The following is a 15791-nucleotide window of genomic DNA, read 5'->3' on the forward strand; positions in this document are numbered from 1 at the left end:
CCTTGGGATGAAGGAGGTTTCTCCCCCAGCCCTGCCTTAGGGAAGGCATGTCAACCTTAGAATGGGGGGAAACCTGCAAAAGGCCAGAAAACCACCAAACCATCAGGGGACAGGGGGTGGAAGGCACCTCACTCCAAACCTCAGGATGACCTCACTCAGTGGTCTCATGTAAACACTGACGAGCATGAGGAATAGAACTCTGCAGGACCCCGAAGAAGGAGTCAAGCAGAATTTCCCCAGCACCACTTCTGGAATCAGCCGTCCAGGTAGGAGCAGAACTACCGTAGAGCAGTGCCCCCAATCCCCAACTCAGATAATCTGTCCTGAAGGCTTCCATAATTGATGGTATCAAAAAACTGCTGAGAGGTCCAGGAGAACCAGAAATCACCTGCTCAAGCACCTTGCCCAGGAATGAAATGTTAGCCACTGGCTAAGTTGTTCAAATGTTCTGAAGGCTGGCTTCTTCGGGGGGGTTGTAAGACAATCTCCTGTAAGGCAGATGGGGCCTTAAGATGTGGAAGGCCAAAGTCAACCACCTTCCTCTATGGTCTGGATCTCCCAGCGATTAGTAGAGGAAGTTTTACATGCTAGTCCTGCTGTAGGTTACTGGCTGTAACCTCCAGCCAGCCACTCCTGGTGGAGAGCCACATGACAGGTCTCCTCTGCAGTCTCTGTCTTCCTGAAGCAGAGACAGCTTGGGTGTAGAGCTGGATGTTCTCAGGAGGGCCTTGGGCTTCTATAGGGTTGTACTGCTTGTAGGTGCAAAACATAGGAGCTACTGATCTCTGAGTTCTTCCTTTCCTCCGTTTTGGGGTTAGAAGGCAGGACTCTCTCTCTGACTCTTGACTCGACCAGGACCTCTTTTAATGCATCACCAAGAGTTTGTTCCCCATGAAGGCAGAAACAGCCAGATTGGATCTGGACTTGCATTTAGGTTCCAGAGAACAGGAGAGAGAGGAATAACTCTGCGGCAGATTGCTCGAATGGGGTGAAATGGGGTGGGGGCGGAGAGATGCTCTCAGAGGAAGCCTTCAGATGCTGCACTTGAGAACTGGGGATTTTGGCTTCTCAAGGAAAAAGTGTGCACATTGGGCAACAGGGGAGAGAGGAGTAACTCCACAACAGTTTGCTGGAATGGGGCAAAATGGGGGAGGGGGAATGCTCTCATAGGGAGCCTATGAGTTCCCCTCCATCAATAATAATGTACTAGCAGGAGGAGGCCTGGATATGGGTCGGGAAACAAGCATCTCTCATTGGTTGAGCAGCCCCTGCCCATTTGATGATGTTCAATTCTACTCCACCCACCCCACCCAGAAATATGTTCCTTTCAAGCGCTGCGTGACCCCTGAAAACCAAATTTTAAAGGTACGGTATACTCAGCTTATCTTGCTTCATGTGTCCCTGACAGACCAAAGCCGATTCCAAGAAATCCGGATAATACTCCAACACGCTTCTCATTCTGTAGTCGTGAAGATCCCTCCCTGCCCCCAGACCAGGCATATCTTATCTATGCCTCTCTGCTGCCGCTTGTGGTAAAGACAGGCTGCGAACTGTACCTGTAGTTCTTCAAGCGGTCATCAATTCATCACACATATGGGCTCTGCGCTTGGGTGGGGCCTCGATTGGGGAAACTCCTGTAGCTGAGGAGTTCTGGTGGGAACCCATCCCCCACCGTCTCAGAGCACATGTCCCTGGGGGGTTCCCACCTATTCCCTAAGTTCCCTGAGACCGAAGTTGTGCCCGAGAGAGAAGCCACACATTCAGTACCCAACTTAAAACTGGAATAGCTGTGTGAATGCATAGATGACCACTCGAAGAACTGCAGTTACGGGTTGCAGCCTGTCTTTCTTCTTCGTGGTCTCTATGCATCACTCACGTGGGCGAGTAGCAAGCTAACTTATATGGAGGTGGGTCAGTGTCCAGCTATAACACAGGCGAGAGGACAGCGCGACCAAAGCCACGGTCAGCTCTAGCCCTGACATCCAGTCTATAGTGCTTCACAAAGGCAGATGGTGTCAACCAGGTCACAGCATGGCACACTCCAGGGATAGCCACCCCTATGCCGAATGCGGCTGATGTTGCTACCGCATGAGTAGAATGAGCTTGGACTGAGGCAGACAGTTTGTGTCCAGCCAGCTCATACGATAGTTCAATCGCCTTTGCAACCCAGGATGCGAAGCGCTGGGTCGAGAGAGGCTGGCCTTCCTGCTTGCCCCCATAGAAGACAAACAGTCAGGGAGAGAGTCTAGCTGCTCAGTCCTGGACTTGTAAAACGTGAGGGCCTGATGCACGTCCAATGGGTGACGTCCATGTCAATTCCAGCGGTGAAGATGGGGACATAAAGAAGGCAGGCAATATAATGTCCTGGTTCAAATGGAAATCTGACACAACTTTTGGTAGAAAGGCAGGATCGGGTCTAAGCACTACTTTCTCTTTCTGGAAGGTTAAATAAGGCTGGTCCACCCTTAATGCACAGAGCTCGCTAGTGCATTGTGCAGATGTAACTGCAATCAGGAATGCCGCCTTCTATGAAGGAAGGCATAAGTCTGCCATCGCCAGTGGTTCAAAGGGCTTAGGTGAATGTGCTTTAAGCACAACTGAGAGACTCCAGCTTGGCACCGTAGGGCGAACTGGTGGTGCCAGATCCTGATCCTTTTTAAGAACTGCTTTGCCATCGGATGCGAGAACACAGAACACCCTCCATCAGGAGGGTGGTAAGCAGAAATAGCAGACAAATAAACTCGTAATCTCGACAACTTCAACTCTTTGTCAAGAGGACAAGCAAGAGGAGAACCTATAGTACCTGTGGCAAAGAGCATTGATGAGGATGAAAGTTCTGTATGCAGGCAAAGGTGGTGAAAGCTGTCCATTTCCTCGTATACAAACACTGCGTTGATGGCTTACAAGCAACGCCGGGGATTCTCTGTACTGATGCCGGAAGAGTTTCGGTTCCTGTCACGCGATCCTCCAGGCTGTCATTCGGAGGGTTGACAGATTGGGGTGATGAATCCGACCCTTCTCCGCAGTGAGGAGGGATGGGTGAGAAGGCAGGTGATGGTACCGATGGCCTGCCATCCGCATGAGTGGAGCAAACCATGGCTGGCAAGGCCACCAGGGCGTTATTAGGATGCATTTGGTGCCCCCCCCTTCTGATTTTTGCCAGGATCCTGGTGATAAGGGGGAATGGTGTAAAACAACGTTCCATCCAGTTGAAGAGAAAAGCGTCTCCTAGCGGGTTTCAACCTCTGTCTGCTCTGCTGCAAAATCCTCCACAGATCGCATTGTATAGAGTGGCAAACAGGTCCCCTTGCGGTTTGCCCCAGGCCTGGAACAGTGTTCTCAGAACCGACCTAACTCCCACTTGTGGGACGTTGATACAGTTCGACTAAGTTGGTCTGCTAAGGCATTTTCCAGGTCAGCCAGATGCATCACCACTAGGCCGATCCGGCAAGGCAGGCACCAATGGAAGATCTTCAACGTTAGAGCTAAGAGAGGGAGTGATCTTGTGCCCCCTTCCTTGTTCATATACGTCGTGACAGTTGTATTGGCCAATGCGACCTGGACTAGTCTGCCCACTAGATCCAGCTCAAATGCCTGAAGGGCTTTCCATACCACGCCGAGCTCCAACAGACTGATGTGGTGTTTTGCTTCCGTGGCTGACCACTGCCCATGGACCGAAAGATCCAAGCAGTGAGCTCCCCATCCTCCTGTTCCATCCGTAGTCAATACTTGGCATCCGTAGTCAATACTTGGGATGGTGAGGGCTGCAGAAATTGCATCCCTTCTGACAGGTTGCCTGGAAGTGTCCACCACCACAGGGAGTCCTTTAGGATAGTTGGGAGATGGAGCTTGGTCCGATGAGAGTCTTGTTCAGTACTGAAGTTGCATATGAACTGGTTTTGGAGACGTCTCATATGCAACCAGGCATATCAGACCACCGATGTCATTGTGGCTATTAGGCCTAGCAGGTGCTGCGCTTTTAATGCCAAGATGGCCGTGCGACAGTTTAGCTCTGTCGCCGTTGAAGTCAGTACCTCCAGTCGGTCTGGAGGAAGGAATATTCTGCCTGACTGTGAGTCTAGGTGCAATAAACTGCAGACTCTGGGTAGACTGTAGATGAGACTTTTCAATGTTGATACAATTCCCCATTTGCAGGTCACCTCTATCGACCACAGGAGATGGTTTCGTGTTGACACCACTAGCAACCAATCATTGATGTACAGGTATATCTTGACCCCTTGCAGTCTGAGACGAGAGCAAACTACCGCCATGCATTTGATGAATACTCTTGGGGCTGTTACCAGATAAGCAGATGATACCACTTTGATGGCTGAAAGCGAGGAGGAGCTGAGGAACCTCATGACGAAGGTGAAAGAAGAAAGTGCAAAAGCTGGGTTGCAGTTAAACCTCAAAAAAACCAAGATTATGGCAACCAGCTTGATTGATAACTGGCAAATAGAGGGAGAAAACGCGGAGGCAGTGACAGACTTTGTCTTTCTAGGCGCAAAGATTACTGCAGCCAGGAAATCAGAAGACGTTTACTTCTTCGGAGGGGAGCAATGACAAATCTTGATAAAATAGTGAAGAGCAGAGACATCACACTGACAACAAAGGTCCGCATAGTGAAAGCAATGGCATTTCCCATAGTAACCTATGGCTGCGAGAGCTGGACCATAAGGAAGGCTGAGCGAAGGAAGATAGATGCTTTTGAACTGTGGTGCGGGAGGAAAATTCTGAGAGTGCCTTGGACTGCAAGAAGATCAAACCAGTCCATACTCCAGGAAATAAAGCCAGACTGCTCACTTGGGGGCATGATATGAAAGGCAAAACTGAAGTACTTTGGCCACATCATGAGAAGACAGGACACCCTGGAGAAGATGCTGATGCTAGGGAAAGTGGAAGGCAAAAGGAAGAGGGGCCGACCAAGGTCTAGATGGATATTCTGGAGGTGACGGACTCGATCTTGGGGGAGCTGGGGGTGGTGGCGGCCGACAGGAAGCTCTGGCGTGGGCTGGTCCATGAAGTCATGAAGAGTTGGAAGCGACTGATCGAATAAACAACAACAACTTGGAGCTGTTAGCAGGCCAAAAGGGAGCACCTGAAATTGGTGAACGTCTGGACCGATTGTGAAATTCATGTATTTATTTAATTTTTATACCGCCCAACAGCTGAAGCTCTCTGGGCGGTTCACAAAATTAAAACCACAAAAATGCAACAGAAAATACAATATAAAATATAACAGACTGAAATTACAGAATAAAAATACAACCACAGTAAAACCTCGCAGCAGTGCGGAAACCTCAGACGCAATCACAGATTTAAGACAGTGCTCTGGACACCTCTACTGATGGAAGTGCATTAATTGTGGTGTCCAATTCATAACGAATCTTAGCGACTTTATCTTCAAAGTGCTGTGCAAAGTCATCACAGTGTGGTACCGAGGGTTCCACAGTTTCTCTTCCTGGCCCAGAACGCAGCAGGCCATGAACCACTCAGAGAAACCTCTGCTGGATGACAGTGAGAAGATGCAATGCTGGTGGAAAAGAACTGTCGCTTTGTTGCCCTCACTGCCACAGAGTAGGCTCGATGATGAACGCTAACCTGTGTTTGATCCGACTTGGCACAAGCTTTCCTCCACCTGCGTTTTAGCCACCTGCCCTCTGGCTTCATTGCCCTCAGCTTGGGTGCATACCAAGGAGCTGGCCAAGCTCTGCTCAAAGGGAGAGGGTGCTTGGGCACAATCATGTCGACCACCCAAGTCATCTCTGCATTCCACAGAGTGATCTGGGCTTCGACAGGAGCACCAGCCATACCAGTCCAATGGCATCCACTGGCCTCCAGGGGTGGACCATTTTAATAGGTCCCCCACTCTTGGAGAGGGGAAAGGCCGCTGAGAGTCTAAACCTCAACAGGAAGTGATCTGACTATAACAAGGGGATAGACGTTAATTCCCCCACTTTCACATCACCATCCCCCTGCCAAGTCAAGAAAGCCAGATCAATCCTTTTACATGTGTTGGGCCGATGACATGTTGAGACAACCCCATGGTTGTCATGGTAGCCATGAAATCCTGAGCCACCTCAGATACAGCAGCCTCAGCATGGAATTTGAGATTCCCTAGAACCATCATCCTGGGGGTCCTCAACACCAAGTCTGAGACCACCCCTGTCAGCTCAGGCAGGGAGTCTGATGGGCAGGGGGGTGGGTGATATACCAGCAGAATCTCTAATCTGTCCTGGGTACCCAACACCAGGTACTAACACTCAAGATCCATGCTCAAATGAACAGGAAGCCTAGAGAGGGAGATTGTATTCCTATAAACCACAGCACCCACCCCGCCCCGACCCTCAAGTTGGCATCGGTGCTGCACCAAAAAACGACAAGGGCATAGTTGGGTGAGAGTAATTCCTCCCAGTTCCCCCACCCAGATGTGAGTAATATATACCAGCTTGGCTCCCCCATCCATGATCAAGTCATGGATGAGGGAGATTTTGTTTTGGACCGACCTGGCATTCAGCAGCAGCATCAGACCTGAGAGCATGCTGGTAAGGCCACGAGGAACCATTTGGTTGGGGGAAGAACCAGAAGAGGGGATTGCCACAAGGTGTCTAACCTCTCTTCTTCTGAACTGGCCTGCTAATCCCCCAGCGCCGTACCTCCCCTTACCTGTGACCCCAGGTATCGGGGCACCCACTCGCCCCCCTGAGTTACCCAATGTATTTCCCAGGCACACATTAAAAATATAAAACAATATAAAATAGAGAGCAACAGTAAAGAAGGAACAAGGGAAATAATACTCTGGGTGAATGACTGGCTATGAAGGTGGTGCCGATGCAAGAGATTTGGATTCTGGGACCACAGGCTATACTTCCTGGAAGATGGCCATCCCTTGTCACTGAAAGAGTGACAAGGGATGGCATGCACCTCACAAGGGCTGGGAAGAATGTGTTTGGCCACAGCATGTAGAACTTCATCAGGAGGGCTTTAAACTGATTCCTACAGGGGAGGAAGACATAAAGTTGTGGGTAACAATGGACGAAGGCTCATGCACCGCAACGGAGAGAACAGCTCTAATAGCGCCCAATAATAGTCTTCAGACACATGTAGGAAGAAAGCCAGACTGTAAAGCACAGAAGAACTCTCAGAACCACTGTCTATCATCTTTGAGAAATCACAGAGGACGGGTGAAGTGCCAGATGACTGAAGGAGGGCTAATGTTGTCCCTATCTTCAAAAAGGGTAAAAAGGAGGAACCTGGGAACTACAGACCAGTCAGTCTGACGTCAATCCCTGGGAAAATTCTGGAGCAGATGATAAAGCAATCCATCTGGAAGCACCTTGAAAACAATGCCGTGATTACTCGAAGCCAAGAGGGATTCGTCAAGAACAAATCCTGTCAGACGAATCTGATCTCATTTTTGGATCAAGTCACCTCCCTTGTGGACTGTGGGAATGCTGTGGACATCATATATCTCGACTTCAGCAAAGCTCTTGACGAAGTGCCCCATGATATCCTGATGAGCAAACTAGCTCAAAGTGGGCTAGATGAAACAATGATCCGGTGGATCCACAGTTGGCTACAGAATCGGACTCAAAGAGTGCTTATCAATGGGATCTTCTCAAACTGGGGAGAGGTAACGAGTGGGGTACCGCAGGGCTCAGTCCTGGGCCCAGTGCTCTTCCACATTTTTATTAATGACTTGGGCAGGGTAGCTAATACCCTGGAAGACAGAAATAGAATTCAAAGTGATCTTGATAGATCTGTTGAAAACAACAGAATGAAATTTAATAGGGATAAATGCCAAGTTCTGCACCTAGGGAAACAAAACGAAATGCACTGTTACAAGATGGGGGATACTTGGCTCAACAATACTACAAGTGAGAAGGATCTTGGAATTATTGTAGATCAGAAGCTGAATATGAGCCAACAGTGTGATGTGGCCGCTAAAAAGGCAAATGCTATTTTGGGCTGCATTAATAGAAGTATTAATTTTTTATTTGTATTGTACGCTGCCTAGAGTGGTCTGGCTAGATGGGCAGCTAATGAATTTAATAAATAAAGTAAAGCTTCCAAATCCCGGGAAGTACTAGTTCCCCTCTACTCAGCACTGGCTAGGCCTCATCTGGAGTACTGTGTCCAGTTCTGGGCACCACATTTTAAGATGGATGCAGACAAACTGGGGAGGGTTCAGAGGAGGGCAACAAAGATGATCAGGGGACTGGAAACAAAGCCCTATGAGGAGAGACTGAAAGAACTGGGCATGTTGAGCCTTGAGAAGAGAAGACTGAGGGGAGATCTGATAGCGCTCTTCAAGTCCTTGAAAGATTGTCCCAGAGAAGAAGGCCAGGATCTCTTCTTGATCATGCCAGAGTGCAGGACACAGAATGATGGGCTCAAGTGACAGGAAGCCAGATTCCGGCTGAATATCAGGAAAAACTTCCTGCCTGTTAGAGCAATACGACAATGGAACCAATTACCTAGGGAGGTGGTGGGCTCTCCCACGCTGGAGGCCTTCAAGACGAGGCTGGACAGCCGTCAGGGATGCTCTGACTTGGATTCCTGCATTGAGCAGGGGGTTGGACTCAATGGCCTTAGAGGCACAACCCTACTATTCTATGAAGTGAAGATCCGCATTTGCGCCTTTGTTCTTTTTTTCAAAGCTGCTGCCCTCTACTGCTGCTGCTTACTGCTGTTGGCTGGTTGCAGGTATCCTTGCAAATGCAAATAATGTTGGTGTGGTTCCGCTATGGCAATGTGGAAGTAGGTGTCCTTGAGGTTGATAGAGGCAAACCAATCTCCCTGGGCAAGGAGGGGCAGGACTGAAGCCAGAGAGACCACATGGAACGTCTTGGGTGAGGTGTAGAGATTTGTGTTCTCGAAGGCTAGGATCAGTCAGAGTCCTCCGTCCTATTTTGGTACCATGAAGTACCTGGAATAGAAACTGTCCCAAACACGTGACCTTGGTAAAGGTATGATAGCATCCTTCCTAAGCACTGTTTCAACCTCCTTTGTGGATAACAAGAGACGGGGCTGTAGCTTTCACAGTACCGAGAGGACAGAGGGCATCGAACTCGATCCTGTAGCCCTCCTGAATGATGAAGAGTGCCCAGGATTCCTTTGTGATCTGATGCTAAATTGGAAAGAACGAGGTCAGGTGAGTTCCAAAAATTGGGAGACAACTGGAAGGCTGAACATGAAGGGCATTCAAGTAAAAAATGCCACTTGCTTTTAGAATCCGGTTTGTGACGATAGCTGTACAGCTCTGATGGTTGGGATGTCTTATGAAGCCTGATTGTTGCGACTCGTGCTGTTGCAATGCAGCTGGCTGTTGTTGCTGGTACCTTGTGTAAGGCCTCTGGTACCAACGTCTCTGTTTTGGAGGCTGCTGAGGCAAGAAACTCTTGCGTCGTGCCGTGGTCCTGGCCTTCTGTACCGAATCTAACATGTCATCAGTTTTAGAATTAAATAAGCCCAGTTCATCAAAGGGCAAGTCCTCGATACAGGCCTTCATTTCCTGTGGAAGCCCAGCAGATTGGAGCCAGGCATGGCAACGTAGGGCGATGGATCTGACTAGTGTCTTTGCGTCACAGTTCACCTGGTGATGTGACATATTAATTTGTTGCCTTGACAGTTTCAAAGCTTCCACTTGGAACAGCCGTTCCAATTCTCCCCTCTCCTCAGGAAGATGTTCCAGGAGATGGCCAACCTTGTCCTAGAGCAGTAACTGATAACCAGACATCGCTGCCTGGTAATTAGAGATTTTGAGGCCCATTGACACAGATGAATTGATCTTCCCTCCTTGTAGATCTAGTCATCTACCCTCTTTATCAGTAGGTGATGAATGGGCCCTGCGGGCCTTGCCTTGTGCTGCCTCTACAACCACTGAATTTGGAGCCGGGTGTTCAAAGAGATATTTGGTGGACGATTCTTATAAGTGATAGAGCCCTTCCGAGCATTTGGATACTGGAGGCACTGGAGATCGAGATCCTGAAGATTTTTTTGTCTTTTCCAGTACAGGGAGGAGAGGAATGGCCACGGGGTGGAAGGGTCAGTATTTACCGAGTTAAAGACTGGAACTTGCACAGTTGAGGCCACCTGCTGGGTCTCTAACCCTAATGCTTGAGCCATTCTGAGTACTTGGCTGGAAAATTGTCCCAAGTCCTTGGACGGGGAGATGGATTCATTCAACCCGACCAATGCATCTGAGGATGAAATTCAAAGGGGACCAGAGGATTGCAATTTCATGTCAGACTGGTAGTCCTCCGTGGCAGAGAGAGGAGATTCTTGAAGTGGAACCTGCAATGGACCTGCTTTTCCCCATGTCTACAGTGAAATGACAAATCATCTGTGCCCAACTGTGAGAAGAGTTGGTTTATAGGCTGCAGCTGAGTGACAGGCTGAGAAGGAATAATCTGTGTTGATTGCGCTGGCAACGGCTGTGGTTGTGACCATACCAATTATTCTTCCGGAGTCGGATCACGGGGTCTTGACACTGTAGCCGACGGTTGCGATTTCTATCAGCTGACTCCACTGTAAGTTGGGAAAGGATGGTGGGGTAAGTAGTAATGTTCACAGTTTTCTTTAAACTCTTCCATCCAGGCTCATGATCTCCTATATCGCAAGTCTCTTGATGGATGGTCATCACATGGGGGATTTGGACCCGTCACGTTATCGGGTGTGCTCCTAAAACCTAGGGGCATGACCCCTATAAGATGAGGTGACGGAATGGATCGACTCCAGTGATCACTGACGTCGATCATATCTTGGACCACAATCACCCCTCTGATAAGGGGGCAGTGACTGAATGGATGGTGAGGGATCCCTAATTTCACTTTCTGACGTAGAGGTATTTGGCACTGTCTCTACAGCTTGAGGGGAGGGGGATTCACTGTACGAGCTGGTGAAAACATCACTCGTGGAACAGGTGGGACGGTCGTCAGTACCGATGACAGTATGCGATTGAGAGACCATAGGCCGAGCAGCGGGTTTAGCTGGAATCGACGGACACTGTTGATCCCGAGACACTGATGCAAGTTGAGTTGTCAGACTTGAGGGGCACGGCTCCTCAAGTTGGGGTTGTGGGAGAAGCTGCCAAAGTTGAGGGCTTCTGTTGACCCCGAGAATCATGGGTTGATTTTGGGAGAATCGGGAAGCCCAAGGGGAAGCCCAAGGTATGGCAGTAGACTTTTCACCAGTCTTTTTCTTCTCCCTCTCTGATTCAGATGAAGGAAGGAAAAAAGCAACTTTTTTGACGCTTTGGCTTTTTTCGAAAGCTTCTTAGCCAGCGCAAATGCCAAAGATCTGCCCGGTGTTGGGGGGATCTTGTGGACTTGGTGGAGTACAGCTTTGAGGGGACTGCAACCCCCGTGACGGTATGGCAGCTGCAGTTTTAGAAGCCATTTTCTTCGGCTTGTCAACCACTTCCAGCACATGTTTCCAAAGTGCAGCTTTGAAGTGGCCTGCCCAATTTTTATGGGCTTGCTTGGAGAAAGCCTGACAATTTGGACAGCCTTTGACAACACAGCCTTCCCTGAGGCAAAATAGCAGTGAGTGCCCACTGGTAGGTGCCAACTTTACCCCACACCAGGAGCACTTTCTGAACAGGGCCCAAAGGGCCATATGCCTGTGAAGATGACTGCAGGATCACAAAAATAAAAGGAAACAATAATAAATGCAGATATACAGAAAAAACGCTAGAGAAAGAAAAGGAGAGAATAAAATCTCAGCTTTTAAACAATAAAAACGCTATCAGAACAGTCTGATCGCAGAAGTTCCCAAACGATGTCACCACAATGGCGGTTGAAAGAGAACTGAGGGAATACGCAGGAACCCGCCAGGGGCATGCACACCTAGATGGTGGGGGAGGGCTCCTGCCACAACTCCTCAGCTATAGACGTTTCCCAAATCGAGGCTCCGTGCAGGCGCAGAGCCCACATGTGTGATGGATAGAGGCCATGAAGAACTGGACTCCTGGCCTAGCTGATTAATGCAAGATGGGGCTGAGGAGAGAAAAGCTTGTCTCATGCTCAATATGCGCCAGAGCTCCAATGAGGAGGCGGAACCAGAATTGGGAGAAGCCTCTTCCTACAGCACGAAGTAAGGAAGCAACTAGCATAGCCTTGCCTACTCAAACAAGTGGGAGGAGCAACACACCTAAGGGTAAACGTGATTCTTGACTGAAGGGGCACTCGGTGCTTCAACAGCTCTAACGTACTCAGCCCTCAAGTGAGCAGTGAAGGGGGTTTGTGTGCAATGCAGAATTGCAGCTACACAGATGCATTTTCTCATGGCCCATCTGCTACCATTTTATGTTTCAAACAGCCATGAAGAAAAAGGGAATGTGTCCTCAGTGCTGGTGAAACAATTATTTTTATTGTTATTTTTATTGTTATTGATAGTTCAATGCGTTTCAAGGAATTAATCTCTCCTTCCACAGGAGCAATTATCTTCAGCAGTGAAATGTCCTTCCTTTGACTAGCAAGACCAAATGAACCTTCCAGCTTTTACAAACAGTCTAATTGTAAAATGTATTGTTTCATAAACAATAAAAAAAATTTTCACCAGCGCCGGGACACTTTCCCTTTTTCTTCTTCTTGGCTATCTGGTGTTGTTTTTTTTTCCAAAATCAAAACAGGAACAGCTGCACCAATTGAATTCCCAACATGCTTCGACACAGGTCTTTATCAAGGGAATTGCAAACTCTTAGGGACTTTTCTGGAGTCTTCCTTGAAAGAAGTAAGGAAAAGGGAATCCTCCAGAAAAGTCTCTAAGTTTGTAATCCCCTTGATAAAGACCTGTGTTGAAAGGTGTTAGGCATTCAATTGCTGCAGTTGTTCCTTTTTAAAATTTTGGTTTCCAGTCTTACAGCTGTTTTTTCTGATTCCTATTGGAACTGTTGTTTCCCCCCTATGTTTCAAGCAGCAACATGTTACTCCCTCCCCAGGTGAGAACTGAGAAACTCTGAGTTGGAATTTACTCTGAAAACCACAGGTCACCCCTGCACCTGTTGAAGGAGCAAGAAAGAGATCCCTTATTGGCACGCAGAAATGCTTTCTTTCCCCAATAATTAGCCACAGGCAGAACCACAACAGACCTTGGAGGAGGAAGAAAGGGAAGCAGACTGGAGCTTCAGCAACAGTCTCTCCTCCTCTTTCCTGTTAATCACCCCCATCCCAGAAGCAAGATCCTTGTACCTTGCTCAAAGTCCCTTCAATGTAGCTAGAAACGTCATCTAGCCTCAACATAGGCTTGTCTGTTCGAGGGACGATGGTCGCCATCTTCTTCAGAAGGTTGGCCAGGTCGGCAGAAACTGTGCTGGTTTTGTAGCTATCAAATTCAGGAAGGGTCTTGGGCTTAAAATATTCAAACATGGACAAGGCATCTTCCCATATCAGGTCCACCTTGGAGAGAATGAGACACTCTTGGCATTACCCAAAATGTATGCATGAACTTAAGCAGCTGCTTCATACCAAGTCAGACCGCACATATATCTGGCCCGGCACTGTCTCCGGCAGAGAGGCTTCCTTCCCCAGCCCTGCTCCTACCCGAGAAAATGTCTCTGTCTGGATGTAGCTCTGTTTTCACCGTCTGTGACAGAGAAACCCCATTTTGTTACATTTTGATACACCAGCCGTCTATAGAATAAAACTGGCTCCAACGCACCCTGGCAACACGGCAGCAGAAGCCGCGGCGCAGTTCGCCCTTGCCAGCACCAAGATGTACTTTGGCGCAAGCAGCGGGGAGGAGTGCCGCTGTTGGGAGCTGGACACCAGACCAGAGAGACCAAGGGCAGGCAACCTGGTGCCCTCCAGGCATTTCCAGCTACAACTCCCATCAGCCTATCAGCCTATCCAATTGTCAGGGATTATGGGAGTTGTAGCCTAAAACATTTGGAGGGCACCGAGTTGCCTGCCCCCTGAGATAGATCAACAAAGCTCTCATGTGCTAACGCCTGGAGGAATCTGTCCCAGAGAGGGGTCCACCTGTCCTCGAGCATCAGACCAGCTCACCTGCTGTGTGGAATGTTCTTCCAAGTACCGTGCTTTGCACTTTTTGCTTGGGAAGCTATATAAGCAATAAAAACACTGCTCCAAAGCAGTCTCCAGCTCCTCTTTGTAGGGATGGGTATCTTCAGAGGTGGAAGCCAAGAGCTCTTTTTGCAATACCCGCACCTGGAACAAAAAAACCAGAGCCAACGATTAAATGAATCATCACTGCTTATTTTCCATGTTCTATATTCTCACTGAACAGGTTTCAATGAACTGGATCAAGATTTAGGCTGCAATCCAATACAAATTTACCCAGGAGTAAACTCAATGGGACTTACTTCTTAGTCCACATGTATAGGATTGCTTGGAGTAAATATAAGTTAGCCTGAATCCAACCCAATATCCTTTAAGCATCACAAAAGTTCATAGAATCATAGAATAGTAGGGCTGGAAGGGACCTATAAGACAATTGAGTCCAACCCCCTGCTCAATGCAGGAATCCAGTTATATAACTCAATGAGAATTCCAGAGCTCCTTCTCAGAAAAGGTACCCCGTATCTGTTACCAGATGACATCTCAAGTCCAATCAAAAGATGGAGACTTTTCCATATGAGGCATGCAAGAAGGTAAGAGGGAAACTTTTCATAGATGGTCCCAGCTCATTCATTCATAGGACAAAAGAATGACAGTTGGAATGAGACTGATTTCATGATACGGGAATAGAAGATTATTGTGAATCAGATAAGCTAAACCCATCCTTAAAAAAAATCTATGGGTAACAAAAAACAAGATATAGAACAACACTGTCACACTGACTGGTCTGTAGTTCCAGGTTCCTCTTTTTTACCCTATCTTCAAAAAGGGCAAAAGGGAGGAACCTGGGAACTACTGACCAGTCAGTCTGACATCCATCCCTGGGAAAATACTGGAGCAGTTTATAAAGCAATCCATCCGTAAGCACCTCGAAAACAATGCAGTGATGACTCGAAGCCAACATGGATTTGTCAAGAACAAATCCTGCCAGACGAATCTGATCTCATTTTTTGATCAAGTAACCTCCCATGCGGACTGTGGGAACGCTGTAGACAAAATATCCCTCGACTTCAGCAAAGCTTTCGACAAAGTGCCCCAAGATATCCTGATGAGCAAACTAGCTCAAAGTGGGCTAGATGAAACAACGATCCAGTGGATCCAAAGTTGGAGAAAGATTTGAGACTGAACATTACAGGAAATGTGGAACTGGATATAAACATTTAATAAAAATGAGGCAGAATTATTTTAAGATTTTACATCAGTGGTACCTAACCCCACATAAGATCAAAACAATGTATGGGTTGGAGCAGGATAATTGCTGGTGATTAATCAAATGGGAACTGATTATATTCATATCTTTTGCAAGTGACCAAGAATTAAAACTTATTGGCACACTATACCGTTTTATATTGAACAAATAACAGACTATAAACTCCCTAATTTACTAAATTTTTAAAAAGGTGATAGTAGAATCATAGAATATAAGGGTTGGAAGGGGCCTACAAGGCCATCGAGTCCAACCCCCTGCTCAATGCAGGAATCCAAGTCAGAGCATCCCCGACAGATGGCTGTCCAGCCTTGTCTTGAACGCCTCCAGTGTGGGAGAGCCCACCGCCTCCCCAGGGAATTGGTTCCATTGTCGTATTGCTCGAACAGGCAGGAAGTTTCTCCTGATGTTCAGCCGGAATCTGGCTTCCTGTAACTTGAGCCCACTATTCTGCGTCCTGTACTCTGGGATGATCGAAAAGAGATCCTGGCCTTCCTCTCTGT

The 15791-nt window shown here is 48.0% G+C and overlaps 1 protein-coding gene across 18 annotated transcripts in view; it reads right to left on the bottom strand.

Annotated features, from left to right (window-relative positions):
* CABIN1 (calcineurin binding protein 1) overlaps positions 1-15791 on the bottom strand; it is a 205025-nt gene that overhangs the window by 104818 nt on the left and 84416 nt on the right. For all 18 annotated transcript variants that reach the window (XR_014785760.1, XM_084819973.1, XM_084819972.1 and 15 more), the window contains 2 exons: positions 14010-14171; positions 13194-13400 (listed from right to left, as the gene is read on the bottom strand). Coding sequence is in view for 17 of the 18 variants with exons in the window: in XM_084819973.1 (XP_084676099.1) it covers positions 13194-13400; positions 14010-14171 (369 nt within the window). In the remaining variant the exon portion in view is untranslated. The remainder of the gene's footprint in view (positions 1-13193; positions 13401-14009; positions 14172-15791) is intronic.

This window comes from Heloderma suspectum, chromosome 13, assembly GCF_057233095.1.
Source record: "Heloderma suspectum isolate Gila_16-S chromosome 13, 16-S_ref, whole genome shotgun sequence".
NCBI lineage: Eukaryota > Metazoa > Chordata > Lepidosauria > Squamata > Helodermatidae > Heloderma > Heloderma suspectum.